The sequence below is a fragment of the Gekko japonicus genome, unplaced genomic scaffold (genome assembly GCF_001447785.1).
Source record: "Gekko japonicus isolate JY-2015 unplaced genomic scaffold, Gekko_japonicus_V1.1 scaffold1499, whole genome shotgun sequence".
In the NCBI taxonomy this organism is placed as follows: domain Eukaryota; kingdom Metazoa; phylum Chordata; class Lepidosauria; order Squamata; family Gekkonidae; genus Gekko; species Gekko japonicus.
In genome coordinates, this window is record NW_015160885.1 from 411,141 (window position 1) to 426,575 (window position 15,435).

The window sequence follows — 15,435 nt, forward strand, 5'->3', positions numbered from 1 at the left end:
CATTGGAAATGACTGACTACTTTTCTAGAAAGACGAGAAAATCTAATGAAATAAATAAATAATAATAAATAAAACCCAGGCAAGGGAAGGGTTCTTCGCTCCTTGCCGGCACACCTCTGTCGTTTTTAACAGTGGGTTCCCAGCAACTCCCCCTCCATGGCTGAGATAGTTCCACGATGGGTGATTCCGCACTAGACCTTAGACCCTGGTTCAGCCCTGTCCCCGGACTTACATTCTACACGACACTCGAGTTCACCCCTGTCATTATCTCGGGGTATTTTTTTTTTGTTTCCACATTATATTGAGGTCACCCCAGTTTCGCCCCACACTTGTCCCGGGATAAACGGATGCTGTTATAACCAGGGATAAATGCAAGGTGTTGTGTCGTGAGTTGAACTCTGATGAAACCAGGGATGAGGTCCAAGTGCGGAAAGGACCATAGCCAAAATTTGGATCTTGGCTGCCCACTGGAAAAGAGATACTCCATTGTGGAAGTCCCATTCGTCTGCTTCGTGGTTACACACTGAGAGTTTCTTCAGCCAAGATTGGATCCTTGGTCCTTTCCACACTAGACCTTAGACCCTGGTTCATCCCTGTCCCCAAACTTACATTCTACACGACACTCGAGTTCACCCCTGTAATTATCTTGGGGCTATTTTTTTGTGTTTCCACATTACATTGAGGTCACCCCGATTTCGCCCCACACTTGTCCTAGGATAAGCGGATGCTGTTATAACCAGGGATAAATGCAAGGTATTGTGTCGCAAGTTGAACTCTGATAAAATCAGGGATGAGATCCAAGTGCGGAAAGGACTGATTTCTAAGCACATAGAAGCAGAACGTTCATCTGTAGTTTGGCCAAAGAAGAAGAAATAACATTTGGAGAGAAAGAGGCTCTTAAGGAGGAAGCAGTTATTTTGTAATGGGCTTAAGATGGTGAAGTATATATCCATGGGCCATCCATCACAATTTGCACTGAAATTCCAACCCCGAATCTGGGCAGCAATAGAATAGAATAGTTTGGTAGAAAGCCAGAAAATCCATAACATTCCCTTGCCATGTAACCATTGAGTGAAGTGCTCCTCTTTTCCAAATGCTTTGTGCAAATGAGCATGGGTGGCCAGTTCTTATTTGAACCTAAGAAGAGCCCATCTAGTCTAAGCACTCTATTCATACAGTGGCCTTTGGGAAGCCCACAAGCTAAACATTAGGAAGAACTTCCTGACAGTGAGAGCAGTTCCTCAGTGGAACAGGCTTCCTCGGGAGGTGGTGGGCTCTCCTTCTTGGGAGGTTTTCAAACAGAGGCTAGATGGCCATCGGACAGCAATGTGGATCCTGTGAACTCAGGCAGATCATGAGAGGGAGGGCAGGAAGGGTTGCAGCCTCAGTGCTTAGTTCTTGTGGCCCTTTTTTACACGCCCAGGGAAATGTGGATTGCCACTTTGGGGTCAGGAAGCAATCCTGGAAGTATTTTGTCATCTTCTGGGCATGGAACTGTGGTCACTGCGAGTGTGGAGAGGGAGGTAGTTGTGAATTCCCAGCATTGTGCAGGGGGTTGGACTAGATGACCCTGGAGGTCCCTTCCAACTCTATAATTCCATGAGCAGGAGGACTCCAACAGCATCAACGTTTGGCTGTACCGTTCTCTCAGTCAGAGTCACATTTATAGGGAGAGCAAATAAAAGCAGGTTCTACAGTTATGTTCCCTAAAGAAAAATCTGAAAACAGGAACGAGGTTCACGTCGAGCGAGGAATGCGTGCTGCTTCGATGCTCCTGGGCTACACACCTGTTCGATTTGAAGTGATTCGGAGTCTGCCCAGAGTCAAGCATAAGCCAAATTTGAGAAGTGGAGAATGTTGTTAGATTCGAGTCCAGTCACAGCTTGGAGGCCAAGATTTTTTGTGGTCCAGCTTTCGAGAGTCAAAGCTCTATCGGATAATCCCGGAAGCTCCAGCCCCAGACATCTTATCTTGTTGGACTCAGAAGTAGTACTAGACTCGATTCCAGCTGTTCCACTGAAGTCCAGCATGGCTAACTTTGGGGACCATTTGGTGACTCTGGGGATTGCAAAGCAGAAGTCTTTGCTCTTATGGGCAGGGCATATTCATCCCTTCCCTTTCCTTCCCTCCCCTTTTATTTTTTTAAGTTTTTTAAATTAAAATATCAAACAAAAACTATATGATAAATAAGACCAGTGTGATAATACAAATCCCATTCCAGCACTATAATTGCAACAAAACTTAACTAAGGAACTACACAACTTCTCTTATATTTTCTAAAAACCTTCTTTAAAAATAAAGTAGCTCACGAAAGAAAAGATTGGATGACATAATTTCCTTTTGGGTGTAGTGGTTAAGTGCACGTACTCTAATCTGGGAGAACCGGGTTTGATTCCCCAGTCCTCCACTTGCACCGGCTGGATGACCTTGGGCAAGCCGTAGTTCTGGTAAGAGCTGTCCTTGAAAAAGAGCCGTTTCTCTCAGAGCTCTCTCAGCCCCGCTTACCACACAGGGTGTCTGTTGTGGGGAGGGGAAGGGAAGGGAAAGGAGTTTGTGAGCCGCTCTGAGACTTCTTTGGGTAGTGAAGGGCGGGGTATAAATCCAATCTCTTCTTCTTCTTCTTCTTTTCTTGAAGAAACTGTATGATCGGGAACCAGACCGCTTGAAAATCTCTATAATAAGCACCTAAGTTCTGCAGTCCTGAGGACTGGTCTAATTTTTCTAAAACAAAATGAGTCAATATACCAATGTACCAGCCCAATAAAGGGGGGCTTTTCTCCATTTCATTGCTATTTCTATCTTAGCAATTGACAATAGAGTTGCTATCATGGTTTGTTTAGATTTATCTAAGTGACTCAGTTGGCCTGTTTCCAGAAGGATTACTTCAGGTTGTCGAGAGATTGTTGTACCTGACATTTCTTCTATTTGTGGAAGTACCTGATTCCAGAATCTCTTAACCACAGGGCAACTCCAAAATCAATGTAAATAATCTGCATATAATATTCTGCATTCTTTAAGGCGAAAATCTTAAGAACATAAGAGAAGCCAATGTTGGATCAGGCCAATGGCTCATCCAGTCGAACACTCTGTGTCACACAGTGGCCAAAAATACCAGGTGCCATCAGGAGGTCCAGCAGTGGGGCCAGGACACTAGAAGCCCTCCCACTGTTGCCCCCCTGAACCACCAAGAACACAGAGCATCACTTGCCCCAGACCGAGAGTTCCTATCTATCCCTTGTGGCTAATAGCCACTGATGGACCTCTGCTCCAGATGTTTATCTGATTCCCTCTTGAAGCCGTCAATGCTTGTAGCCGCCACCACCTCCTGTGGCAGTGGATTCCATGTGTTCATCACTTTCTAGGTGAATAAGGACTTCCTTTTATCTGTTCTAACCCAACCGCTCAGCAATTTCATGGAGTGCCCATGAGTTCTTCTGCATGCCCATCCCTCTGTGCCCCAGAAAAGCCTCCCCCATCTTACCTGGCTTTTCTTAAGCATCGTACTGTCAGATCCTCCGGCCTTTGAGTTCACGCAATGTTCCTTTGGAGCCCTCCTCCGTGGGAGTTTTGCCTGAGCGGAAAGGGCCGCGTTTGGCTGGTGCTGAACGCCCCTCATGGATCTGTGCATGCTTTCCCCTCATTGGTTCGCAGAGTTCATGTGACTTGTTTTCATTCATTTGACCTCTTACTATAGCCGTCATTCCATTTTTCTTTCTTGTCAGAGCGAAATTGGACACAGCCCTCCTCCTGCCTACACCCCTATGTCGGGAGTAAGTATTTCACCTTCAGCATTCATCGCTTAGGGGCTCTGTTTGTTTGCATGAATGTATCTTTTCTCCATAAATCTTGCCACGCCTCTCGCCTGTCCTGTGCCAGAATGGACTCTAATCTTGGACAGATGAGTCTAGCCTACAAAGCGATTGCTCTAAGGCAGAGTTCCCCAACATGTCGCCCGTGGGCCCCATGGTACCCAGCCGACCCCTTTCCTGTGTTTTGAGAAAGTGGGCAAGGCCAGATGGAGACTTTGCCCAGCAAGACTTCTGTTTGGCCGATATTGCTTTGGCAGCAGCTGCTATCACAGCATGAGGTGTGACTGAAGGTAGAAGAGACGAGATTAGATTTATACCCCACCCTTCACTCCCCAAAGGTGTCTCTGAGCAGCTTACAAACTCCTTTCCCTTCCCCTCCCCACAACAGCCACCCTGTGAGGTCGGTGGGGCTGAGAGAGCTCTGACAGAAACTCCTCTTCAAGAACAGCTCTGACAGAACTAGGGCTTGCCCAAGGTCACACCAGCAGGTGCAAGTGGAGGAGTGGGGAATCAAACCCAGTTCTTCCAGATTAGAGTCCGCACACTTAACCACTACACGAAACTGGCTGTGGCAGCCATTTTCTAACTGGCTCCCACGCCTGAGGCAGCCATTTTGTCAAAATTTCACAGGTGCCTGCAGGGTCAAAAAGGTCGGGGACACCATCTCTAAGACCAATGGGAAGCATTGGCCATATTTAATAGCTGCTTGAAAAGGACTCCCCACGATACCTTACTGGCGAGAGCTGCCATTTCACTGGACAGTTAAAGATAAGGGAGGGCTTTAAGCAAGCCACTCTTCCACCTGTCAGCTTCTGGTGGGAAGACACCGAGACCATTTCCACAGTCATGAAATCCCCTGTATTGACGTCTTCAAAACTGTGTGGCATGATATTTTCCACAGTAGATTTTTCCTTACCAGGCGTAAACCTGAAGTTTTCTCCTTCTTACCCCATGTATTTGCAAGTTCTGAAAAGGTGGGATAAGAAAGAGAAAACTTCAGGTTTGCACCTGGTGAGGAAAAACCTGCTGTGGAAAATGTCACATAACACACAGTTTTAAAAACTTTGACGCAGGGAATTCCGCTACTGAGGAAGTGTTTCTAGTCAGACTGGGAGCATTGCTTCAACTCTTCCCTTTCCAATAGAGCTACGTCCCTATGCAGGTTCTGTTCCGACCAGTTATCAGATACAGAGTGACCCAGAGGGGTGCCCCTTAACCGGGGAAGCCACTGAGAAGGGGATATATTTGCTTCCTTGAAAGATATGAGGAAGAGCTAAGTGACAGTTTAACGTTTGGCGATCAGCATTTCCCTGGGCGTGTAAGAAAGGCCCCCGAGAACTAAGCACTGAGACAACCCTTCCTGCCCTCCCTTCTCATAATCTGCCTAAGTTCACAGAATCCGCATGGCTGTCCGATGGCCATCCGGCCTCTGTTTGAAAACCTCCCAAGAAGAAGAGCCCACACCCTCCCGAGGAAGCCTGTTCCACTGAGGAACCACTCTAACTGTCAGGAAGTTCTTCCTAATGTTTAGCTGAGAACTTGTTTTCATTGTTGTTGTTGTTTTTAGGGCTTGGAAATGGAGGGAAGTCTGGGGGGACAGGATCATAAGATGACAAGAGTCCCAACTCGATCGGAACACAGACGTGAAGTGAAGGCCCTGCTCTCGTAGCTAGCAGCGTCCCAAAATATGATTTCTACTGTCTTGAAATCTGCTGAAGTGAAGGACCATGTCAAGCAGAAAAGATATTCCGCGACTTTGGGGTCAGGAAGCAATTTTTCTCCATGCCGGTTTGGCCAGGGATCCTGGAGGGTGGGGTTTTTTGGGTTTTTTTGTCATCTTCTGGGCATGGAACAGTGGTCACTGCAGGTGTGTGTGGGGGGGGAGGTATTTGTGAATTTCCAGCATCGTGCAGGGGGTTGGACTAGATGACCCTGGAGGTCCCTTCCAACTCTAAGATTCTATGATTCTATGAAAACGATTTGCAGCTGTCGGTGGCCTGGTTTGGAGGATCCATTTCTCCATTCTTTCTCCTCTGTGTGGTGCTCAGGCTGCTAGGGGTGTGCCTTTGGATGCACCCGAGCCAAAATTATACCCATAGTTAGATGCTTCGGGTTGGCTTGAGGATACCCAAAATGATGCAAAACATTCTCAGGCTTCCAAGAACAACAGAAATTTGTCTTCTGGAATTTCAGGAACATTCTGGGGTTTCATGGAAACAAAGGACTGGGAAGGGAAAGCGAGGAATCCAGTCTGGGGAACCATAGTTAGTTGGCGTCTCTCAGCCGATGGTCAGGTAGACCTGGACTCCACCCACTGAATGTTAAAAGGGAAAAGACTGAACTGGATTTGGACTTAACATGCCAGCATCATATGCAATGGAGGCTTCTCAAAACCAGCAGAGCCCCACCCTCTCGCGGTGGAAAATGGTGGGCCAGTTGGCAGCGATGCTCCCTCTAAGGTGTGGAGTCTCGTGAGCAAAAATTCTCCTTTGTGAGTTACTGGCATTCAAGTTGTGAGCGAGCGATTTGGCTACTGCAGAAATCAGTTTGCTCTGGAGCCCCCCCTTCCTGAGCAAAGACAAAAATGTCTGAGCCGGAGGCTAAAAAACTGTGAGCTAGCTCACACTAACTCAGCTTAGAGGGAACACAAGTTGGCAGGGGCCATGGCAGTGACTGTTTTCTCCCCTGCCACAGGTGTGTGTCTGTGTGTGTTTAAACTGGCAATTGGATAATGTTACATGGAAATATCGGTCTACCAAAAGTACAAAATCTGTGTAGCAATATGTATAGCAGGTTCTCTGAATTCCCAGCTTTTTTTTCCTTTTAAGTCTTGGGCTCAGGGGTCCCCAAACTTTTTGAGCTTGTGGGAACTTTTGGAATTGTGACTCAGGGCAGTGGGGCACCCTAACAAAATGGCTGTCTCAGGAGGTGGAGCCAACCATATAACATCGGGGACTGAGGTGATATAGAACTTTGATTAGTAACTCCTCAGCATTCCAGACAGAAGCTCTGTTGAATAGGATGCCTTTTAATCCGCCCAGCCAATTTGAAGCCCTGCTGAGGAAGACCCTCTCCTACCTCTGCCAACGTTGTAAAATTGGGAAAAATAAAATAAGCTCACCGAAGAAAACCACTGCTCTATGACTTTAACACACTTGGTTGTCCTTTTTACAATATTTATAATGCAAATTTCTTATGTTACACAACAATCATCCTTATGTAAAGTACAGGCCATAAACATAGCTAAAGCCAGTAGATAATGATGTGAGTACAATACAAAATCTTGATGCAGATATTCTTGACCCTGTTGTGGCTACGTTCCTGGAATGTTTTCAAGGCATCTTGATAGAGCTATGAAGTGGAAAAGCAGACTAAAAAGTCTTGGTTTTTCAAGCTCCTAAATAGCATTTATCACTCCTTCGTTTAAAAACGTGTGGATCCAAGGAATACAAGAGATAAAGAGAACACGCTTTCCTAGGATTAACAAGCGGTTTTGGATATCGTAATCTTAATCGACTCTATCTCTCTGTTGGTGTTCATCAACAATCTCTTGACAGAGCACCGCAGGGATGACAATAACGTGGATCAGCGCAATGTCTCTCTAATGTCTTCCCAAAAGTACATCAGAAAAAGATCCAAATGAAGGAAAACTATATCCTAACTGCACTCAATTTATTTTTTAAATATTGAAGTGAACAAAATACAAAAATTATTCATGAAGTACAAAATAACATGAGTACAAAATATATACAGGTATTCAATAGTTATTAGTTGTTGTATTGGTTGTTAACGATGATCTCCGGAATGTTCAGCCGTTTCGAAAGGTATCTTCTTTTGAACAGAAGAAGGCATCTTACAGCATTTTGCCTTATGTAGAATCATCAGGAACTTCCTCTCAGTAATGTTTTGACATATAGAAGAAAATCATGAATTTCTTGAAATATACCACTTGAAAAACTGACCAGAGACGTCACAAGTTCTTCCTTTTCCTTCATCTGTTCAGCCCAGAGGTGGGCAGAGGAGGCCCTATCAGCATCGATAGACCTGCTGGTCTGTTTAGGAGCCACCGTCACCCTCAGGGCCAAGGGATGGCTCTTGTCATAAGTCAGTCTGTGCTCAGTGACAGCACAAATTCCTCAGACAAAGAGTTGCCTGCAGCCAGCCCTCAGCCAGTAATTGAACAACCAGCCGCAGCTTGCTCTGAGCCAGGAGGAGAGCAAGAGATCAGGTTACCAGCTGATCAAAAGTGACAGCCTATAGTTGAAACTGAGCCAATGCCTTGTAGCTCTGAAACAGTAAACAAGTCTTCAGAAGCCACTCCCAGCCCACCTAGCTCACCGACACCCCTGCAGCACCAACGCTGTCAAGAAGCGAACTGAGTTGCAGGAAAGGAGGAGGAGTGCGAGACTCATGTCCCGTCGTCAGCTGTCAACTGAGAAGATAGATGAGTAGTTTCAGGATGACTGCAAAGGAATTGGCTGAGAGTGTAGCTCGTTAAGACTTGGCTATAAAATCAGCCAGGAGAAGCAGCAGCTACTGAACTACTGGCCTTGCTGTTATTGGCTTTTCTGGAACCCCTGACCTTGAACTAAACCTGCTGCCTGGATCCCTTGATGCTAGACTGGACTTGGAATATCTGCTCTCTGGAACCCCTGATTTTTGGACTAGACCTTGGTTACTCTTTGCACCCTTGCCTTGACCTGCGCTGCATGAACCCCAGCCCTTGTCTCCTTGGAGGGCTGCACCAGTACAGCTCCCATGTCCCTTCTCTCAGGTCCCCTTGAGCCAGGAAGCTGCTACAGTTTGTCTTATATGATCTCCATTCATCAAGGCCCAGGGTCCTCACCAGCCCCCTTGTCTTTAATTACCCTCAGAATCTGCAAGGAACAGAAGGCCAGTGTTGTTGATTAGGTGTTCCATGAATTCCCAGTGCTGACCAGGCAACAAGCGCTCCTGTCCCGTTGCCAAAGTAGGGCTAGAAGCCAAGCAGTTTCTACTCAGCCACTTTTGGGGCAACCAGTAATCCTCCACTATTGGTTGGGAGAGTGGGAAGGTTGTCGCTTTAGTTGGAATTGGAATAACAGTAAAGGTGTAAGTCAGTCCCTCCCTCATTGGCTGGATGGCATCGGGTGGAGCAGTCATTTTCTCACATCTGGCTGTCTGAGGGGTAAGAAAAAGTCCAACTCCAGCCCGTTGAATAGTGCTGCATTCTTTGTCCAGTTTTAGGTCTGGATTTGTTGTTTGTTTATTATTTGTCATATTCAAAATGTTTTCATGCTACCTGACCACCTGATCAAGGTTCCCAAGGTGGCGAACATAAAAAAAACACATTTGAACAGTTAAAAACAGCAGAAGTAGGGTCAGTAACCATTTTTTTGGGGGTGGTATACCAAATGAAACAAAAAAGTCTTTAAAGGTAAAAGTTTCCCTTTCTCGAAAGCTAGTCGAATCCAACTCTAGGGGGTGGTGCTCATCTCCGTTCCCAAGCTGAAGAGCCAGCGCTGTCCAAAGACTTCTCCATGGTCATGTGGCCGGCATGACTAAACACCAAGGCACACGGAACGCTGTTACCTTCCCACCAAAGCGGTACCTATTTATCTACTTGCAGTTTCTTGCTTTCGAACTGCTAGGCTGGCAGGAGCTGGGGCCCGAGATGGGAGCTCACTCAGTCACACGACACTAGGGTCTCGAACAGCCGAGCTACCAACTTTCCGGTCTGCAGCTCAGCATCTTAACCTCTGAGCCACCATGGCCCCAAAAGTCTTTGCCAGCTGGGTTGAAAAACCAGTGAATGGAGCGAGTCGAATCTCCCAGGGGTGCCGTGACCGAGAAGGCCCTTTCTCAGGTTGCCACCCATCTAGCTTCAGGTTGCGGGTGCAGGGCCTCCAAAGATGAGCAGAGTGTATGGAGAATGTTTTCAAGGCATCTTGATAGAGCTGTGAAGTGGGAAAGCAGACTAAAAAGTCTTGGTTTTTCAAGTTCCTAAATAGCATTTATCACTCCATTTAAAAACGTGTGGATCCAAGGAATACAAGAGATAAAGAGAACACGCTTTCCTAGGATTAACAAGCGGTTTTGGATATCGTAATCTTAATCGACTCTATCTCTCTGTTGGTGTTCATCACCAATCTCTTGACGGAGCATCGCAGGGATGACAATAACGTGGATCAGCGCAATGTCTCTCTAATATCTTCCCAAAAGTACCTCAGAAAAAGATCCCAATGAAGGAAAACTGTATCCTAACTGCGCTCAATTGATTTTTTAAATATTGAAGTGAACAAAATACAAACATTATTCATGAAGTACAAAAAACATGACTACAAAATATATACAGGTATTCAATAGTTATTAGTTGTTGTATTGGTTGTTAACAATGATCTCCGGAATGTTCAGCCATTTCGAAGGATATCTTCTTCTGAACAGAAGAAGGCATCTTACAGCATTTTGCCTTATGTAGAATCATCAGGAACCTCCTCTCAGTAATGTTTTCACATATAGAAGAAAATCATGAATTTCTTGAAATATACCAGTTGAAAAACCAGTGAATGGAGCGAGTCGAATCTCCCAGGGGTGCCGTGACCGAGAAGGCCCTTTCTCAGGCTTCCGCCCATCTAGCTTCAGGTTGCGGGTGCCGGGCCTCCAAAGATGAGCAGAGTGTATGGATTGGTTCATGTGGGAGGAGGTGGTCCTTAAGGTATGATTAATCAAGCATAGCCGCTGAGTCAGCATAAAGCACAATACTGTGTTTCAATGAGGACGTTGCAGCCCAGAGAAAACATGCACAGGAACTGAGAGGGGTGGAAAGAAGACGTCCTGTTATGAATAGCGACATTTCTGGCAGTAATAACGGGTGGTCTGTATATCCCTGTGTTGCCACAGAGTTCTTCTAAGGTGAAATTTTAGAGGTTTCTGGTTGGCCAGAAAATCTGAGGCATTTCAAGGAGAGCAACAGTGTTTTCATAAGATTGGAAGAAGCTGGGGGGGGGGGGCGTCCCTACAACTTGCATTTTGACTTCAGGCTCTCAAACGTTGCCAGAATTTTGTGCCGCATTCCATAGGTTTCCTCTGGGCACAGAGATGTGTGTGCTGATAATGCAATCCAGGAACGGAAGCCTCGATTTCCACAGTCACGAAAGATAGCTCTCAAAAAGCAGATTTCAGTTCTTCTTATTTATTTATTTATTTATCTCATTTGTACCCCACCCTCCCTGCAAAGCAGGCTCAGGGTGGCTCACAATCAGTGCATAGGTAAAGGTACAGGTTCCCTTGCTCGAAAGCCAGTCGAATCCGACTCTAGGGTTGCGGTGCTCATCTCCATTTCCAAGCCGAAGAGCCAGCGCTGTCCGAAGACATTTCCGTGGTCATGCGGCCGGCATGACTAAACACCAAGGCGCACGGAACGCTGAATCAATGCATAAATACAATTAAAACAACATAAAATCATTTAAAAATAAGTCAGTTATAACAAATACAAATTCGTAAAGTGCTGGTGATGGTTAATCAGTTGTTGAGGTGGCTGACTTTCTGAGTATACACAGAGGTCTGGAAATCATTCTGCTCATGATCTTCCTGTGGCAGAGGCTAGGTGTCAAAACCAAGGGCCGGGGCCTCAATATTGGGAAGGTGGCTCCCTAATCGAAGGCCTGGCGGAAGAGCTCCGTCTTGCAGGCCCTACTGAACTGTAAAAGATCCCGCAGGGCCCTGATCTCCTCCGGGAGCTCATTCCACCAGTATGGGGAATGTAACAGAAATTCTGTCCTGGAATTTTACCTTGTGATTAAAAATTTGCCTCTGCCCCAGTTAGAACCAGTGAAGCAAAACAGGACCTGTGATATATAGGGCAGTTCTGGAGCAGTTACTCCATTGTTAGGAATGAGGCTCTGCTTTACAAGACACGTACCCTATTAGAAAAAGTCGAATGTTATATACCGCTTCCGTCCCGCATACGCAGAGAGTGGCCATGATAATGTTGCCCTTTTCTCACCCCCTTTTTTCTCTTTCTTATAGAACCAGTTTATCTACCGAGACGGTAGCTTGGCTACAGAGCAAGGAATCCCTTTGCCATATCGGGCTGCTATCCCGAGCATCATGTCCGAACCCCCCCTTGCGCAAGGTGCTGCCGAGATCTGTGACGACACGTGCTGCAACGGCACCCTTCGGAAACAGGTGGCTGCCCTGGCGCAGGAGGAGAGCATCGCTCAGCGGTACAGCGCCGACCCAACCGTTTTTGTACCAGAACGTGGGCCGAGGAACGAGCTTGACGAAGATGGGTACATGACTCCTATGCCCGAGAAGTCCAAAACAGGTATATGTCTAGCGCTTGGTGCAATGTAAGATGCTCTGGTTCATATGAGAACCTCAGGGCTGTGTACAATGTTTTCCTTCCTTTATCGTCGCCAAAAATAAGGTAGTGAGCTAAGTCAGGCTGACAGATAAAGAAATCATGTTACATGTATATAGTATAGGGGAGCCAGTTTGGGGGGAGCCAGTTTGGTGCAGTGGTTAAGAGTGGTGGACTCTAATCTGGAGAACCGGATTTGATTCCCCCACTCCTTCACATGAAGCCAGCTGGGTGACCTTGGGTCAGTCACAGTTCTCTCAGCCCCAAAAACAAACCTAGCTCACCACAAAAAGAGCTAGAGTTTCAGGCTGCCAGACAATCTTTGGATCTCCTGGCTATACTTAGAAGGAGGAGGAGGAGGAGGAGGAAATTGGATTTATACCCCGCCCTTCACAACCCAAAGGAGCCTCAGAGCAGCTTACAAACTCCATTCCCTTCCCCTCCCCACAACAGATACCCTGTGAGGTGGGTGGGGCTGAGAGAGCTCTGACACAAACGGCTCTTTTTCAAGGACAGCTGTGCCCGAGCTTGTGACTGACCCAAGGTCAGACTGACCCAAGGTTCCCGCCCCATAACAGACACCCTGTGAGGTAGGTGGGGCTGAAAGAGCTCTTTCCAGAACTGTCCTTGAGAGAACAACAGAACTATGGCTTGCCCAAGGTCATCCAGCAGTTGCAAGTGGAGGAGTGGGGAATCGAACCCTGTTCTCCCGGACTAGAGTCCGCGCACTTAAGCACTACACCAAACTGGCTCTACTACATCCACTGCCATGCGATAATTATTATTTATTATCAATTATTATTAGTGTTTGCCAAAAAAAAAAGATCCGTATTCCATCATGTCCCTAGGAGAGCACTTTGATTGGCAGAGAATGATCTGCTGGTGATCCCTTGCCTCAAAGATGTCCGGCTGTCCTCAACTAGGGCCAAGGCCTTCTCACTCCTGGCCCCGATCTGGGGGAACTCTCTGCCGAACACCATCAGGGCCCTGTGGGATTTAATGCAATTCTTCAGGGTCTGTAAGGCAGAGATGTTCTTTTGGTTGAGGGCAGCAATGATGTGGCCATCGCTGGCACCCTCCTTCCCTCTTTTTTCTTGTTTCCCTCCTCCTGCCCTGCCCACGGGGCAGCAGTGCAGTCCAGTATTTGGATAAGATTTATTAAGTCAACATCTTGGATTTTAGGTTTTTAAATTACATGTGTAATTGTATGTTTGAATTTATTTATTGTTTTATCATTGATGTATATCGCTCAGGGGCCTGTTTTTACAGAGATGGGGCGACCCATAAATTGTGTTGTTGTTGTTGTTATGTTCTTTCATTTGGACAATTTCGAATTTTCCATCCCTGTTCGGTCAGCCACCGAATGCCTCCATCCATTTTAGTTCTTCCGTATGTGACTTGAAACTGTGGTTCTTCATTCTGTTTGCTTCTGCTGAAGTTTTTCCGTAGAATGTGAGCATTTTTGAATGTTGGTTGTACATTTGCACAGTCAGGCATGGTAGGGAGCCTAGTGCATGCCCACCCACCCCCAATGTGTTCCATTCTTATGAAAAGCAAGATCCACCCATCCTTCTCAAACCATATATGGCTTGTAATGGAGAGGTGAGAGGACTTAAAGGCTCTGTACATGTGACATTTTTGAACTACCAAAAATCAAAAGAAAAGGTGTTTTTTGGAACTATCGATGAAAAGCTGTGAGTAGTTTTACTTCCATTCTGTTGGAAAGGAAGGCACATTTATATAGTCTGTAAGAATTCTTGGGCAACGGAGTTGGAGCCACACATTGTGCACTCTTCAGGAGGAAGTTCCTGCTCTCAGCTGGGGCATTTCCCAATCCGCAATTACATAGTAAACATGAAAAGATTTTTTAAAAACTGTACAAAAAGACAATCAACAATCCAACATGTAAGTCAATTAGATTGTTGATAATTTACCTGTTGGACTTCTGAAAAAAATTAGGATTTACCAGTTGAATTTGTGTAAATACTACTTAAGCGGTATTCTGAATGTATTACAATCAGTTATACTTGTGTTATTCATTAGTAAATTGTTCTATATTTTTTCTTAGTGTCTTTATGCACAGGTGTTTTTTTAGCCTTTCCCAATCCGCCAGATTCAGCTGATAGAAAATAAAAATGTTTTTTATTAATATATTTTATTTTTATTTCAATAGATAACAGTTTAGAACGTAATATATCATAACAATAACATAACCGCTTAACAGCACAAAACAATATCATCACAATAATGTAGTGTACATTACAATATTGGCTTTGATTCATTAATACAGACTATAAACATTATTTAAGAACAGGTCGTATACCTTAATGCTTACATCATCTTAAGAGCAGGTTAATAGCATTGGTCAGCATGCATATCTTAAAGATGTTACTTTCAAAAACAGAGCCAAAGATTATCCTTAGCGAGTGGGGGAAATCACTTCCTTTTCTGAGAGAAACTGAATTATTGGGAATGAACATAAAAAATGTTGAATGCATTGACGTTCAAGGGGTATAAGTTCCGTTGGTTAAGATACGTTTTGTAATCTCCAGATCACCTGAATCCAGTGGAGGAGAACCCGTTTGTGTCTCGACGGAAGAACGGCGATCTGCAAGCCCTGGACAACCCAGAGTACCACAATGGCCAAACTGGGCAGCCCAGAGCAGAGGATGAGTACGTGAACGAGCCCTTGTACCTCAACACCTTTGCGAGCACCTTGGAGAACGCGGAGTACATGAAGAAGAACGGGCTTCCGTTGCCAGAGAAGCCCAGGAAGGCCTTCGACAACCCCGGTTACTGGAATCACAGCTTGCCTCCGAGAAGCACCCTACAGCACCCGGACTACCTGCAGGAATACAGCACAAAATATTTTTACAAACAAAACGGAAGGATCCGGCCGATCGTGGCAGAGAACCCTGAATACCTGTCAGAGTTCTCCTTGAAGCCCGGCACGATGCTGCCTCCTCCACCCTACAGACACCGAAACACTGTCGTGTAATCCCCGGAAGTATAGAAGGAGAGAACCATACCAGCCCTCTTTCCCCCTCTCCCCCCCTCCCAGCCCCTTTTATGCTTTCTTTCTCTTCCCTGTTTCCTTTCCGGTTCTTCCCCTTCGGTTGATGTCTTCGAATGGAAGGACGCTTTTAAGTCATTTTGTCCCAAGCATATGGGGAGAAAGGAAAGCAGAGAAGGAAGAGTCTGGCGTTTCTCACTTTCCAAGCAGCCGGAGGGCCGGGAGGTCAGCTGAGCCAACGGATACAAGTAGAAGCCCGTGGCACTGTCGCC

General features: G+C 45.9%; 1 protein-coding gene across 1 annotated transcript in view; it reads left to right on the forward strand.

Moving 5' to 3' along the window:
• Positions 1-15,148, forward strand: part of ERBB4 (erb-b2 receptor tyrosine kinase 4) — a gene marked incomplete at its 5' end in the record, with an annotated part of 401,399 nt that extends 386,251 nt beyond the window's left edge. The window contains 3 exons of the mRNA XM_015423413.1: positions 3,723-3,770; positions 11,817-12,114; positions 14,703-15,148. Of these exons, the coding sequence (XP_015278899.1) occupies positions 3,723-3,770; positions 11,817-12,114; positions 14,703-15,148 (792 nt within the window). The remainder of the gene's footprint in view (positions 1-3,722; positions 3,771-11,816; positions 12,115-14,702) is intronic.
• Positions 15,149-15,435: the final 287 nt, after the last annotated feature.